Here is a 13,971-nt window from a genome sequence, read left to right as displayed (position 1 = left end):
TGCCCTAAGTTTAACCCTTACACTCCTTTCTGCCCCTGCGCTGCGCCATAAGTTATGTAAATTTAGGGGCCCAATAACAAGTCAGTATTAGTTGACCAAAATAGTAAAAACAAAATGTGGTCAGTCTTTAAATTGTATACGGGTCAGTGGAGTCTACAAGTAATTTGCACAAGTTTATAAGAAAGCAATGTAAGGTTTTGCATAAGTTATGTAAATTGTAGGGCCCCAGTGATGTTGCTGTGGGGCCCAAATTTCAGCCATTACCCTGCTGAAATGTTCATGTAGCAGACACTATTATTATGCAGATAATAGATCACAATATGAACAGGTGATGTTACTCTTTACTAAGCAGTTATTAATAGGTAGACTCTATACTAAGCAGTTATAAATAGGTAGTCAGCTTATTTGGGGCAGTGGAATTTACCTTAAGTTTTTAATTCATTGGTTATCAATGGAGTTTGTCCCCTGCCTCCCCACTCAAGCTTCTGTGCATTGTATTTTACTTGATACACAAGTTCCTTAAGTTTCCAGGCAGGTTACGGTAAGTTTTTGTATAAGTTACGTAAATTGCGTAAGTTTTGCTTTAACTTTCTCAACGGAGCCGGCCCCTTTCACAAGCATATTTCACCGGGCCCTGCACACTAGTACACCCTATCTCCCCCTGATGGGGACCCTGTTGCTACATGTTATTAACCCATAACAACCAATCAGCAGCTAGCATTTACTGGTCAGCTGTTTGAGAGCAAAACCCTGATTGGTAACTATGGGTAGTCAGTCTGGACAGACTTTGACCTTTTTATTACATTTAGCTGGTTTTAATCTTTTCGAATGCAGTAACCCATTGCATCCTATAGGGGCAAGTCTTTGGCAAATTTTTCCTTATAGAACTCATTACAGTGGACATATATCAAACAATCTTTTTTCAGGTTGATTTTAATGTTCTTTCTGGTGCTTCACTTCCACGTGATGCCCTGTGACACACAGGTGGAACAACCCATAGGCTGATCTGTTGCAAACATTCTCATTCTTCTCACATATAAGCACTTAGATGGCATGAGGGCTCATTCATTACAAATGGCAGAATGCTAAAAAACAGGAACCATTTTTTATTGTTTATCTTGTAGAGCATCAACACATATCTGCAGTGCGTTTGACATCAACCACTTCATGTGCTCAGTGGAGCTTACAATATAATTGTTCTGTAATATACACTAGGGTCAATTGTCATCACCTGCCACTATGAGTGTTGGAGGTTGTCAGAGTACCTGAAGGAAACAAAGAGGCAGAGAAAAGATTGCATGCAGATAATGCTCAGCCAGAACTGAACTGAGGACCCCAGCACTCCAAGGCAGGGGTGATAATCACTGACAGTGTCAGACTGCCCCCCCGGTAACCGCCACACTCTCCCTCCCATCACAGCCGCGAGGAGGAAGTGCGGTACGCAGTAGAAGAGGGAGGGGTACAAAAAAGTTGGCTGGGGGCAGCCCTGGTGGATTCTGGACAGTGAAGGATTAATTAAGAAGAATTAATACTGACCTTTGCTTAGCAAATACAAATACATACTACATTACATAGAAACAGCATTTGTATATATGCATTTCTTTGTTCTCAAGGTTAAAAAAAAAACCTTTTTGCTTCCCATCTAAGCTTTTCTTTTAATGTTCAATGTTCTCAATGTGCCATATTGGAAAAATTGTATTCTATAATATACTGTTAGTGCCATAAATAGTTATTAAACCAACACTGTCAGTTTCCTGCCACCCCCTCACTCCATTGACATATAATAGTCAATTAAACAAATCCAAACTGAGGAAGGCTAAAAGAAAAAGGCTAAAGAGAATGCTGCGCACACAGTAGTATGGTTTCAAATTTTGAGTTCATGTGACAAAAAGTCAAGTGTTTCGGATTTAGGTTAGCCAGGCACTAAATCAGAACCAGAACCAATACTCTTATTTGGAACATCCCTAATATAGTTGTATACTTACATGTATATACAGTACATAACAATATACAGTAAAACAGTGCATCACACAGAGGCAATGGAACATACATAATATTTGTCTTTAGATAATAAAACACATAGATATAAATCTAAAAGCTATTTCTAAACATCATTAAAGGGGAACACCACCAAAACACAACTTAGGCTTTCTGAAAAACATAATTTTGAAGCAACTTTGCAATATGTTCTCCTGTTCACTTGACTGCTTTGAGACTCAAAAAAAAATGTAAGTAGACTGTCCTCAGCCTGACTTCAGCCTGCATCCTCCAAATCCCACAATTCCCTTCACACATGATGCCATTAAGGAAAGTAACATTGTAGTGCAATGCATTGTGGGTTATTTAGTTTGTGCTTGCTGTCTAAAAGCTTGTTACAATTTTTAACATCAGCTTTTAGTTGCTCCTCCCCTGCCAGGATTTCAAATGATGCAGAAAAAGAAGAACTATTTCGTAGCTGGATTCCCCTTGTCCAACAGGTCTCCTTACAGCCTCAGTATGATCTTTAAATGCATGGCCAGCTATAGGTTCAGGAAACTTGGGAGTCCAAATCTGAAGTCGGTACTAGGAGTGTTTCTTAAGTCAGTAGCATGCCTTTGTCTGTCAGTAGCAAATTATAATTTTACTCCTATTTTTGTGTCCTTGCATGAACATGGAATGTAATGCCTAGAGAATGTGACAATTTCCGTACCATATTTGTTGTCATCGTTTACATTTGAAATATCTTTCACTAGAACATTCAACAGAACAGACTCAAATGTGCATGTTTTTCTTTTTTACAAAACCCTAATTGATTTTTTTTTACCAGATTTCTCAGTGAGAGTCCATAGTTTGTATTCTGTATTTCTTACAGAAGACTTTTACAGCCCAAGTGCCATTTTAGCTTTCATTGCTGTCTTGTTTCTCCAGCTCTGGAATCATTTCACTTTTCTCAGGTGAGCTAGCTGATTTCTTTCTTTTACCCTCATGAGCCATACTGGTTACTGACTGCTTTCTGAAGGTGGAAAGCCTCCTCCTGAAGTTTTCTCCTGAAAAGAAGTAAAGCAGTGGATCAAAGCAACAGTTGGATGCTGCGAGTGCAAGGGTTATGACAACTGTCTTTTGCATATGTAGACTTTCTTTACAGTTCTTATTTCCTTTCAGAAAATGAAGGTGTATAGTGCGCTGGATATGGTATGGCATGAAGCTTAGAAAGAACACGGCCATAACAATGATGATCATTCGAATTGCCTTTTTACGGGATTCTTGTTGCTTTTTCATGGAGTTTTTCAGCAGTGTCTTTATGATCATGGTATAGCAGACCAAAATTATGGCAAATGGAATGATGAAGCCAAAGACAAGGGAAATATAATTGAGGACGATGACCATTATCTTTGCCTCGTTGGAAGGCGGGGGCTCAAAGCATTTTGTCATGTTGTCAACTGTATAGGATCCAGTCATCAGAAATGGGGAGCTGGTTACAGTAACAAAAATCCATATCCCTGCACAAGCCCACTTGGCTCTTTTAATGGACACTAGCTTTAAATTTCTGACAGGAAAAACTATTGCGAGAAATCGCGTAATACTCATTGCTGTTAGAATAAATATGCTGCAATATAAGTTCACGTAGAAAACATAGGAACTAATCCTGCATAAAAAATTCCCAAAGTACCATCTTCCCTTGCTGACATAATATACAATTCGAAATGGAAGAGTGCAAATAAAAAGAAGATCTGAAACGGCCAGGTTTATCATGTAGATATGGAAGGCAGTTCTTTGTCTGTAGGTCTTTAGTAGGACAAATAAAGCAAAACTGTTTCCAAAAAGGCCAAACAAAGTGAACATGGAATAAGCTGTTGAGTAGACTTTGTTACGGAAATCATCAATACTGCAGCTGTTATTATCATCATATGCGGATAGAATATGTGTTGAATTTAACATGTTTTCTTCCCAGTGTCCAAATTTAAGACCTAAAAAAAAAGAGGACAATAAATGTGAGAAATATATATAGAGAAGAAAAACTAAATGTGTGATCTTTGCTTTATCCAAAAAGTTTGTATCATGGGTCCACCCTGTATGGCTGCCTAATCTATGATCTCACATTAACCTCAAGGAACAGGAAACTTGACTTTTCTACATATAAACATACAAACATGCCAAGAGTTTGCTGTAGACTCTAGTAAATGTGAAATATTGCCAAAAAAAACCTCAACTTACACAAGCATTAAAATGAATTCATTGTTTTATAGTATTTTCTCTGTAATGTGCTTACAGAGAGTTGCAGGTGTTTCTGTAAATGCTGAATTGCTATAACTGCTTAGGGGGGTAGGAATTATGGCAAATGAACATGGTAAGTGAGCTAGGAACAAAGATAGGAACAAAGATAGAGGGATCGAAAAGATACACATTCAAATTGTGTCTCAATTATTTTTCCAACATTTATTTGTAATGGGTGGTCTGGTGGTGGCCCATAAATGCTGCTAGGACATCAGTGTTTTGTGGCATAACTATAAGGTCCCACTCCCCCAACAAAAATCTTCTGAGGGGCTACAGCAAAACCATCCCTTGCCCCCTCCCCACCAGGAGACTCTGCCCACATCTCTGCCCACTCCTTCCAATGTAGGAGAGCAGCCTGAGTGGGGGCATTATCTTTACTATAGAGAAAGTGGACCAAGATATTAGACTGTTAGGAAGCTTTCCCATTAGTTGACAGCCAAATCTGTAGCTGTTGTTCTACTAAAACAACATTTTTAATTATAGAACAAAAATGTGTCACACGGTATTGAATATTTGCAAATGCAATTCAAAATATAAACTTTTAGCTAATAATGTTTTTTTTATTTGCATAAAATAAATTTGAGCCTATCACAGCTTAAATAACAAAGCAACTGCTTGTCCCCTGCCAAATTTTAAAGTTTTACAAACAAGAAATGATACAGGTATGGGACCTGTTATCCAGAATGCTCGGGATCTGGGGTTTTCTAGATAAGGGACCTTTCAATAATTTTGGTCACCATACCTTAAGTCTGCAAAAAAATCATTTAAACATTGATTACATCCAATAGGTTTTATTATAGTTTTATTATTACAGAGTAACAGATTAAAATGAAGTGAATGGGAGATGGCCTTTCCATTATTTGGAGCTTTCTGTATAGCAGCTTCTTTGATAAAGGATCCTCTATCTGTACTTGCTTTTTATTTCAAGGTATTATATGATACCTGGCAAGACAAAAAATGTACAGCAAAATGTAGCTTTTTTATTTGCAACCACATTTGGAAAATGCATTATAACCGGCTATTACAAATTTTGAATGTTGCTTATATCCTTTTCACAAGTGCCAGAAGCATATGCAGTGCATAATGTCTGCCTGTTTGAGTACAAAGGTTGAAATGTCACAATTGTCTTTAAAATAATAATTGTAAAATGGGGCCATGTAAATTAAATATGGAGCAAAAGTTTGCAAATTTTGTTCCACCAATTTTGCACTGATTGGTTGCCCATACAAGGATAAAAACATCAGTGAAAGGGTGAAACTTAACATGTGCCTTGAATAGGCAGTCAGTACAGGACTCCCAGTGCACCTTGTACCAAAAGGAGTTTCTTCTTGCACCTCCGGAATGATACATATGAATAAGGGGCATAATATGAATGTTAATAGCCTTGCTGCTTGCCACTTTTTCAGTAAAATCAGCAAATCTTTTTGCCTATGTAATCAGGACAGTGTCAGGTGTAAATAGGGGTGCATTGTGGGAAAAAATGCCACCCCCCCTTTTGTAAATGAACACTATAGTATCGTATTTATGTGTTCTAACAGTCATTTAAATAAACTCTAACCACTTTAACACTTATTTATCACCCGGTGTTTTTATAATATTGATGCTGATATTTTTTTTATATTATGCCTATTAAGATTATGTGTATTCTGTAAAACAAATAGCAACAGCAAATAAGCTGTAATTCCCAGCTGTTACAAATATAAAGGTGGCCGCTCCCTTCTGACATTAATAGCATACAGAATTTCAGAGACAGCTCTATTTTACATCATTTTAGCATGAACAAAGGCTCAGTAGAACTACTCTCCAGCAGTTTATTAGGTTCTGCTCCTAGTTTATGTCTGGGAATCTTTAATCTGGCTCAGCGATGCCTGTGGAATGTTTAAAAAAGCTGCCTAGATATGCAGATAGCTGCAAATCTTGGGGCATACTATGACTTCACACACCATGATTAATCTGCACAACACAATTCCTTCTCTATTGTGGAGAAAACTTAGAAGCTGTTCTAAAGAAGGCTATATCATGGAAACATTGTCTGCCAAAATTGAGATATTTGTAGGGATTGCTTAGCGGATAAAAATGTAAATATATAAACTGGCTTTTTTGAATACTTAAGACCATATGAATTACATTTGTCACCCTGCAGGCACAACTATGACATTTAGGCTGACTGGGTAGGCTGAACTCCCTCTATAAGCTTTCATCCTGGTGTAAAAAATGGTTTTATGTAATATACCCGACCATACTGTTTCTTTGTAAGAAGCTCTTAGCACCACCGTATTATAATTCAGAGCTCTCCATCTGTTCCTCTTTGCATGCTATACATATATACAAGTATCATAGTTAAGGAGCAAGCGCTAATGTTTACATTTGTCCATGCCCAATGATGCATTTTATCAGACTTCCTGCTAATAACACCTTAGCCAGTTTTTCTGATGAAACCTCAATAAAGGCCTCTGGCCAATGTGCCCCACTGATCACTGCTGTCTCCCAAACACTGGGGCAGCTACTATATCCATAATAGTAGAAAATATTAAGACTAGCTCTTGAATATTATTTATATACATGGCCATCATCATCATGTGATTCTAATTGCTTATACCTTACTTAGGTAGATATAATTGGTATCCCTCAACTCAGGTGCTTTCCAAGCAGAAGGTACTTGTACACTCATTAGTGCAAGCTATTGATTGATATCAGCCATAAAAAGCATCCCCTGCTGTTCCCCCTTAATAGACTTAATGACAAGTGGTCTGCTGCTAGATTACATCATTATGGCTGCTAGATCACATCATTATGGGTTATGAGAACCATTTGCAGATTTTTTTTTACAACGGCTGTGGAAATCATTAATGATGATACTTTGGAAGGAATCCATAAAATACTGGAATGAGAGAGGTGGTGCATATCAGAATCATATCTGAAGGCATTCACCACAAATTAGAAATAATTCCCTAGCTGAGCACCAGGCTATGCCTGTAGGGCAGTAATGTCCAACTTCTGTTGTACCAACGGCCGGAATTTTTCTGACTTATTTGGTGGAGGGCCGATAATGGAAGCCAGTTTTTACCACTCCCCTTTATCACATGACCATACCCATATTAATGGCTGTAGTACAGCAAAAACCTGCCATACTCTGCCTGTGTGCCATACTCTGCCTGCCCTACCCTGCCTTTGTGTGTGCCATACTCTGCCTTCCCTACCCTGCCTGTGTGTGCCATACTCTGCCTGTCCTACCCTGCCTGCGTGCCATACTTTCACTGTGTGTGCCATTCTTGGCTGGTTTGTGCCATACTTTGCCTGCCCTACCCTGCCTGTGTGTGCCATACTCTGCCTGCCCTACCCTGCCTGTGTGTGCCATACTCTGCCTTCCCTACCCTGCCTGCGTGTGCCATACTCTGCCTTCCCTACCCTGCCTGCATGTGCCATACTTTCACTGTGTGTGTCATTCTTGGCTGGTTTGTGCCAAACTTGGCCTGTGTGTGCCATACTCTGCCTGCCCTACTCTGCCTGTGTGTGCCATACTCTGCCTTCCCTACCCTGCCTGCGTGTGCCATTCTTGGCTGGTTTGTGCCAAACTTGGCCTGTGTGTGCCATACTCTGCCTTCCTTACCCTGCCTGTGTGTGCCATACTCTGCTTGCCCTATGCTGCCTGTGTGTATAGCACACACAGGCAGCCTACAGTGACACAATGCTGGCACTGCTCCTACAGTCTGCACAATAACTATATATTAAAAAACTTTTTAATTGCAGTACCACCTCAGAATATGTTCTTTTTGTAGTATGCAGGGATTATTTGTGGGTTTCTACTGCTCCTGAGGTGTGAACAGGGGAATAATGGGGGTGATTACAGCCTGAGCCTGAGGTGTGAACACTGCAGGGGGTGAACAATGCAGAGATTAAAAGGTGTGAACAGTACAGGGGATTATATATTTAAACAATACAGGGGGATTACAGCCTGAATCTGAGGTGAGAACCATGCAGGGGGGGGCAGTTAATCACAGTACTGATACCATTTAAAGCTTACACAAGAGTAAGACATCAAAGCAGCCAGACAGGTGGGGGGCCACACAGAGGGGGGTAGCGGCCACAATTAAATGGAAAAAGTGTTGGGGAGCAACACAAGCATGAAAAAGGTTCCTGGGGTTGTCAATACGAGCTATAATTGGCTAATTAATAGAACCTTCTGTAGGCTGCCAGTCCAGTCCATACTGGACTGGCAGCCTACAGAAGGTTCTGTTTGGCATTTTACTTTGGTTTTTGTCAATAAGCACTGGCTTTAAGGCCACTGGGAGCAACATCCAATGGGTTGGGGAGCAATATCCCTGAGGAAGGCTGTTAGCCGAAACATGTAATGCTGTGATGTCTCAATAAAATTACACGGTTTCACTGAGTACCCTCCTTGGGTTATTTGTACGTAATTTGGAAATGTGTACAGCCAGCACAGGGTCTGTTAACTGTTGATGAGTACCTACTGAGAATACTGGAAGCTACGGCAGGATTTTTAACCATTATTTGAGCAACATGTTGCTCACGAGCCACTGGTTGGGGATCACTGCTCTAGATCATCCTCCATGCAAATATCCTACTTAAGGCACTGCTTTATGTCATTCATTTTCCTTGTTATTACCCATTACAATAGTATGGTGAAATTATGGGTGCTGCCAAAGCTACTGTATTTGTAAATATATTGCTCGCTGTCTGTTACAGCTGTGTTTTCCTATGTCTATAACTTTTTTAGCCATATGAATACAATTTGTATTTAGTATTTTTTTATGTATTTATATGTATGTTTCATCAGTCATATTTCAGCGCATTTAGGGCTCAATGATGCTATTACACTATTCAGTAAATAAGTGATATCTGCCCAAAAATATGCCTCATATATATGGATTTTCACATCCAAGTAAATATGCCCCTGTGCAGAACACAAACATGAGCTTTTGTGCTATTACACAGGTGTGAAAATCAAGCCTTGTTGAAATTGTAGAATGTAGAAAGAGGAATTAATGTACAGCTACAAAGAGATTGATGGGATTTGTCAGATTAATTATGTTGAATCCAAAGATATGAATAACAATGCAAAGATGAGTGCTTTTTGTGACCATTGGTCCAACAGCATGCTTAATGTTTACTTCATATCCTATTGATCTAATTCCACTTTCCATTATTTCTAGAAACAAAAGATAATTACAAAAAATATACTTTAGAGAAATGAGACAGGAAACCAATTCTAAGAAGTTTTTATTGTGATGCTGTTTTCACATGTAAGTCATATTGGCTGTTGATTTCCTGTGTACTTGGCACCTAAGAAATGGAGGTCATTTACTTCCCTAAACCGATTTCAACAACTTGTTGTTTATACAGTAGGGGTGAACTTAACAGCCCAACAGTGCTTATAAAGCCAATTGCTTACTATAGGATTTAGTGGAGTGAACTAGAACCCTTACTTAGAAATCAGCCCTTTAAAACAATTTATTGTGCAAGTAAGCATAAATCTCATAGCGTAAAGACACATACAATATTAAAACATACACACAAACAAAAAAATTGCATTCAAAACACTGAACTAAAAACTAACTGCATATCTACTTAAAAAAAATCTTGTTATGAAGGCCAAGGTTACACATTGTCACTTGACATAGCCCTAATGCTCTTATATGTTTATGCATTATCACTGTACATATTTCAACACACAAATCACCTAGTACAATGATGGAAAAAAAACTGTATAGTTGGTGCCCAGAGACCAAATATTTTATTTATGATTTCATTTGTCTATGAGCAGCTGAGTGGATCGGTACACGTCAGTCTAATTTAGGTTAATTGAACATGTAAAATAGCAGAAAGACAAAACTAACAAAGTAAATTAGGCAGTAAAATATGAAAAAATGGGAAAACTATGATCTTCGTTCAGTTCCTTGTGTCATCCTAGCCACAGCCCATAGGTTTTTCGGTCATTTTCACATTTACTTTGAGGTCCAGCATTTGGTCTGGCTAGTAACAAAATTGCAGATAAATAAAACATTTCTATATCAGTAATTCAGCATAGTTCTTGCCAACTGAGCTGAGCCTTAGTATCTAGGAGACTTTATGGCGATTGTCTGCAAATATCACCATAACTTGCCTTCAGGCTGACTCCCTGATACTGTTGTTATCCCCCTAGGGGGCTAGCTCCAGTTTGTGAACCACTGTACTACATGTAAAAGCCATGCATCACGTGTTACCCAATGCAGGGCTTAGCCTGACTGTCTGTTGGGTTCATTGAATGACTTACCCAACCCACTTCTCTACTTCCGCTACCAACATTTTACAGTATGTTGTTTAGCATTTTTCTTTACAGTACTTCAAAAGCATATTTTACAGATGTTTCTTGTGAGAGGAGAAGTATAATAGAAAGAATGTGAAATAATAATGAAATAATGTTTATAGGAATGTAGGAATTTTTGTAGATAACAAGTTGTCTAATTCCAGACAGTGTAATTCTGTGGCTACTAAAGCAAATAAAGTGCTGTCTTGTATAAAAAAAGGGCATTGAGGGGATGCAAACATAATTTTGCCCCTTTATAGGTCCCTGGTAAGGCCTCACCTTGAGTATGCAGTGCAGTTTTGGGCTCCAGTACTTGAGAAGGATATTAATGAGCTGGAGAGAGTGCAGAGACGTGCAACTAAACCGGTAAAGGGGATGGAAGATTTAAACTATGAGGTTAGACTGTCAATGTTGGGATTGTTTTATATGGAACAAAAGCTGCTTGCAAGCTGACATGATTGTGGAATGCCCTGCCAGGTGATGTTGTGATGGCAGATTCTGTTAATGCCTTTAAGAGTGGCTTGGGTGGGTTCTTGAACAATCAGCATATTCAATACTATAGTGATCTTAGGATCTACAGTTATTTAGTATGGTTATTAGTATACATAGTTTATATATGTGAGTGTATAGATAGATTGGTATGAGTGTGTGCGTATATGGGCACTGGGGTTTGTTTGGAGGTGTTGAACTTTTCAATGCAACTTAACTATGTAACTAAGTGAACTGGTATTAGACCATGCTATCATATTAGTGTAGACTTCAGAGAACAAGAAATAAGATAATTTATTGATCTATAGTTTTTTTTGTTGCTGAAGAGCTAAATAAGGCTACTAGAGACCCCATTTATTATATGACTTTGTGTACTAGCATGCTACCATCTGGTCTCATCTGTTTATATCCAGTTCAGGTTGGTGTCACAATGAATAATATCACAGGTAGGGGAAGGAATACCAGACTCCTTGCTCGTATGTTTTAGTTTTTACTAGTAGCTCCATGTGTCTTCACCTTTAAGGTGCACTTTGAGCCACTTGCCTTTGGGTAAGGTTCCCATATGAAGTAGTATCTAAAATGAGTTAGGGGCCCTAAAAATGTATTATCTATAATCTGTTAAAATAGGAAAGTTTACATTTCAATAATTTTACACTCTTCACTATGTTTGAGCCTCCACTCAGCAATTAAAACTATCAAGTTGGTAAATATGTTGCAGTTAGAGAGCTTTGCATTAGCAAATATTGGCATCATTTCTCAAGGGGAAGTCTCTCCAGTAAATATTTGCCAGTTAACCAAACGTACAAGAATGAATTTTCGCCATGAGAAATTTCTCCAGTTTCAGGGTTGCAGACTGCCATTATAAAGTCATTTTTGCTTTTCATGACCCATATTGCCTCCTTCATGCTAAGTTTTCACAAATAACTTTTCCACTGCAACTGTATGAAAATACACTGGTGGATATTCACAGAGAATTTATATCAAGAGAAAAGTTTTCACATTTCTTCTGCAAAAGCACAATTACAGTTCTTAGTAAATATGAGATGTGTTGTGAAAATACACCTGATAACCAGAGGTGATGATGTTCACACTTTAATAAATGTGTGAAAACACCCAGAGCTAATAGTAGCAGCTACTTTTTCATAAGTACTAAACACCAGAAAATACCCCGTCATAGACAATACTGAGAATTGTCTCTGCTAAAACACATATAGGGACAATTATAAGTAAATGATCAGCATTGTCTATTTTAGTAGACGTGACAAGTAGCTGCTACTAGTAGCTCCGTGTGTCTTCACCCTAAGTTGTCACACAGTATAATATGTAGTTTGTACTTTATGTTATGACATTTCAGGGTGTTAAACTGATGCCATGCTGTACGATATTATAAAAACCTTGTCAATTTTCAACTTATGTGTTCACCCATGATTTTCAGGGACATGGCACAATAGTTTTTCACAATCCAGCTATGACACATATGCAACATATGGTGCATATGTTGTAATGATTGTTGCATATTCCATATCAGTATCAGTATGCTTATTCTTGTGCAAATCCACTAAGTTTGAGAGACTTCCAGAATCACCAGGACTAGGCTACTAACACTGAATTCTCAGATGAATATCATATACAGGTATAGGATCCCTTATCCGGAAACCCATTATCCAGAAAGTTCCGAATTATGTAAAGTCCTTCTCCCATAGACTACATTTTAATCAAATAATTCACATTTTTTAAAAATGATTTCCTTTTTCTCTGTAATAATAAAACAGAACCTTGTACTTGATCCCAACTAAAATATAATTAATCCTTATTGGAGGCAAAACAATCCTATTGGATTTATGTAATGTTTAAATAATGTTTTTAGCAGAGTTTAGGTAGGGCATCCGAATTACGGAAAGACCCCTTTTCCGGAAAAAAAAAATACAGGTCCTGAGCATTCTGGATAATGGGTCCCATACCTGTATAAACTGATTTCTTTTTTTTTTTTTAAACAGCTCCATATAAATCAGTGAACCAGTTCACAGAATTATTACCTGAAGTTTTGCTTTTATCACTTATCCCATTAAACCACTAGTTATGCCATAATAATTCTGCATTGTTATCATAATATAAAAACATTTCACTTCCAAATCTGAGCAGACAAGCTGTGGGAAGTTGCCAATTTATTACTTCAAAAAACAAAGCTCAGATGCTGCTTAGATTTCCTATAAAACCTTACTGTGTGGATAAGCTCTAAGCCCAACAGCTAGCAAGGCTGTGCCTTCATCACTCAGCATCTTCAGTCATACAGTCACTAATTTGCTGCAGCCACTAATTTACTGAGAGCAAAGCAAGTTTCCTTACACAGAGCCCCGAGACAAACTTTTGATATCTGTTATGATAATAATAAAAAGATTTCTTAAAGAAAGTTTGGGGACATTAGTTTTTGAGAAAATAGCACAGAATAATGTATAGGCTTACCATGTAAATACTTGTCTTGATCTGACAGCATTGGAAAGTTTCCCTGGTGCTCAGTACAAAACTGGCACGTGAATGTAGAATCTTGTCTGTGCTTGGAAGCAGGGAAGTGAGCTGAGCTTTATTTGCACTCTCTGTGGACTTCTTGCCTCTGTCTGTACCGCCCAGCTTTCAGCCACACGCAGTCCAACTGGCTAAAAGTCTGACATCAAAGCAGTCTCTACAAATTATTCACTGTCACATTATGCTGCCTAATGCTCAGTTTGTCCTTTATTAATTACATTTCCATATTCTCTACTGGCACGTGAAAGTTATGTGAATAAAAATATGGCAGATTTAGCAGATCCTGCCCAACGTTATTATGCTCTGTAATAGAAATAGGAAGGGGATTATGCTGTTTAAAATTGGGTATTAAGTATGACAAATATCCAAGAGAAGCTATTTTAGTGATGTGAGTAAGT

At 38.2% G+C, this 13,971-nt stretch overlaps 1 protein-coding gene across 1 annotated transcript; it reads right to left on the bottom strand.

The window, feature by feature from the left end:
- Positions 1-1,091: 1,091 nt before the first annotated feature.
- On the bottom strand, positions 1,092-13,715 carry cysltr1 (cysteinyl leukotriene receptor 1). The gene is made up of 2 exons (XM_004916899.4): positions 13,514-13,715; positions 1,092-3,947 (listed from the first exon to the last, which is right to left on the bottom strand). Exons 1-2 carry the CDS (start codon positions 13,542-13,544, stop codon positions 2,878-2,880), a joined length of 1,101 nt encoding a protein of 366 aa, XP_004916956.1. The 5' UTR covers positions 13,545-13,715; the 3' UTR covers positions 1,092-2,877.
- Between the last annotated feature and the right edge of the window lie 256 nt (positions 13,716-13,971).

The sequence above is a fragment of the Xenopus tropicalis genome, chromosome 8 (genome assembly GCF_000004195.4).
Source record: "Xenopus tropicalis strain Nigerian chromosome 8, UCB_Xtro_10.0, whole genome shotgun sequence".
In the NCBI taxonomy this organism is placed as follows: domain Eukaryota; kingdom Metazoa; phylum Chordata; class Amphibia; order Anura; family Pipidae; genus Xenopus; species Xenopus tropicalis.
Note: the sequence above shows the minus strand (reverse complement) of the source record. Positions and strands in the feature narration are given on the sequence as shown.

What these genes read in the sequence shown, in the direction of transcription:
- cysltr1 (XM_004916899.4), bottom strand. Translation starts at nt 13,544, where the DNA reads ATGCTGTCAGATCAAGACAAGTATTTACATG. An exon ending in TCAAGACAAGTATTTACATG is followed by an intron (nt 3,948 to 13,513) that starts GTAAGCCTATAC and finishes CTTTTTTTTTAG; the next exon opens with GTCTTAAATTTGGACACTGG.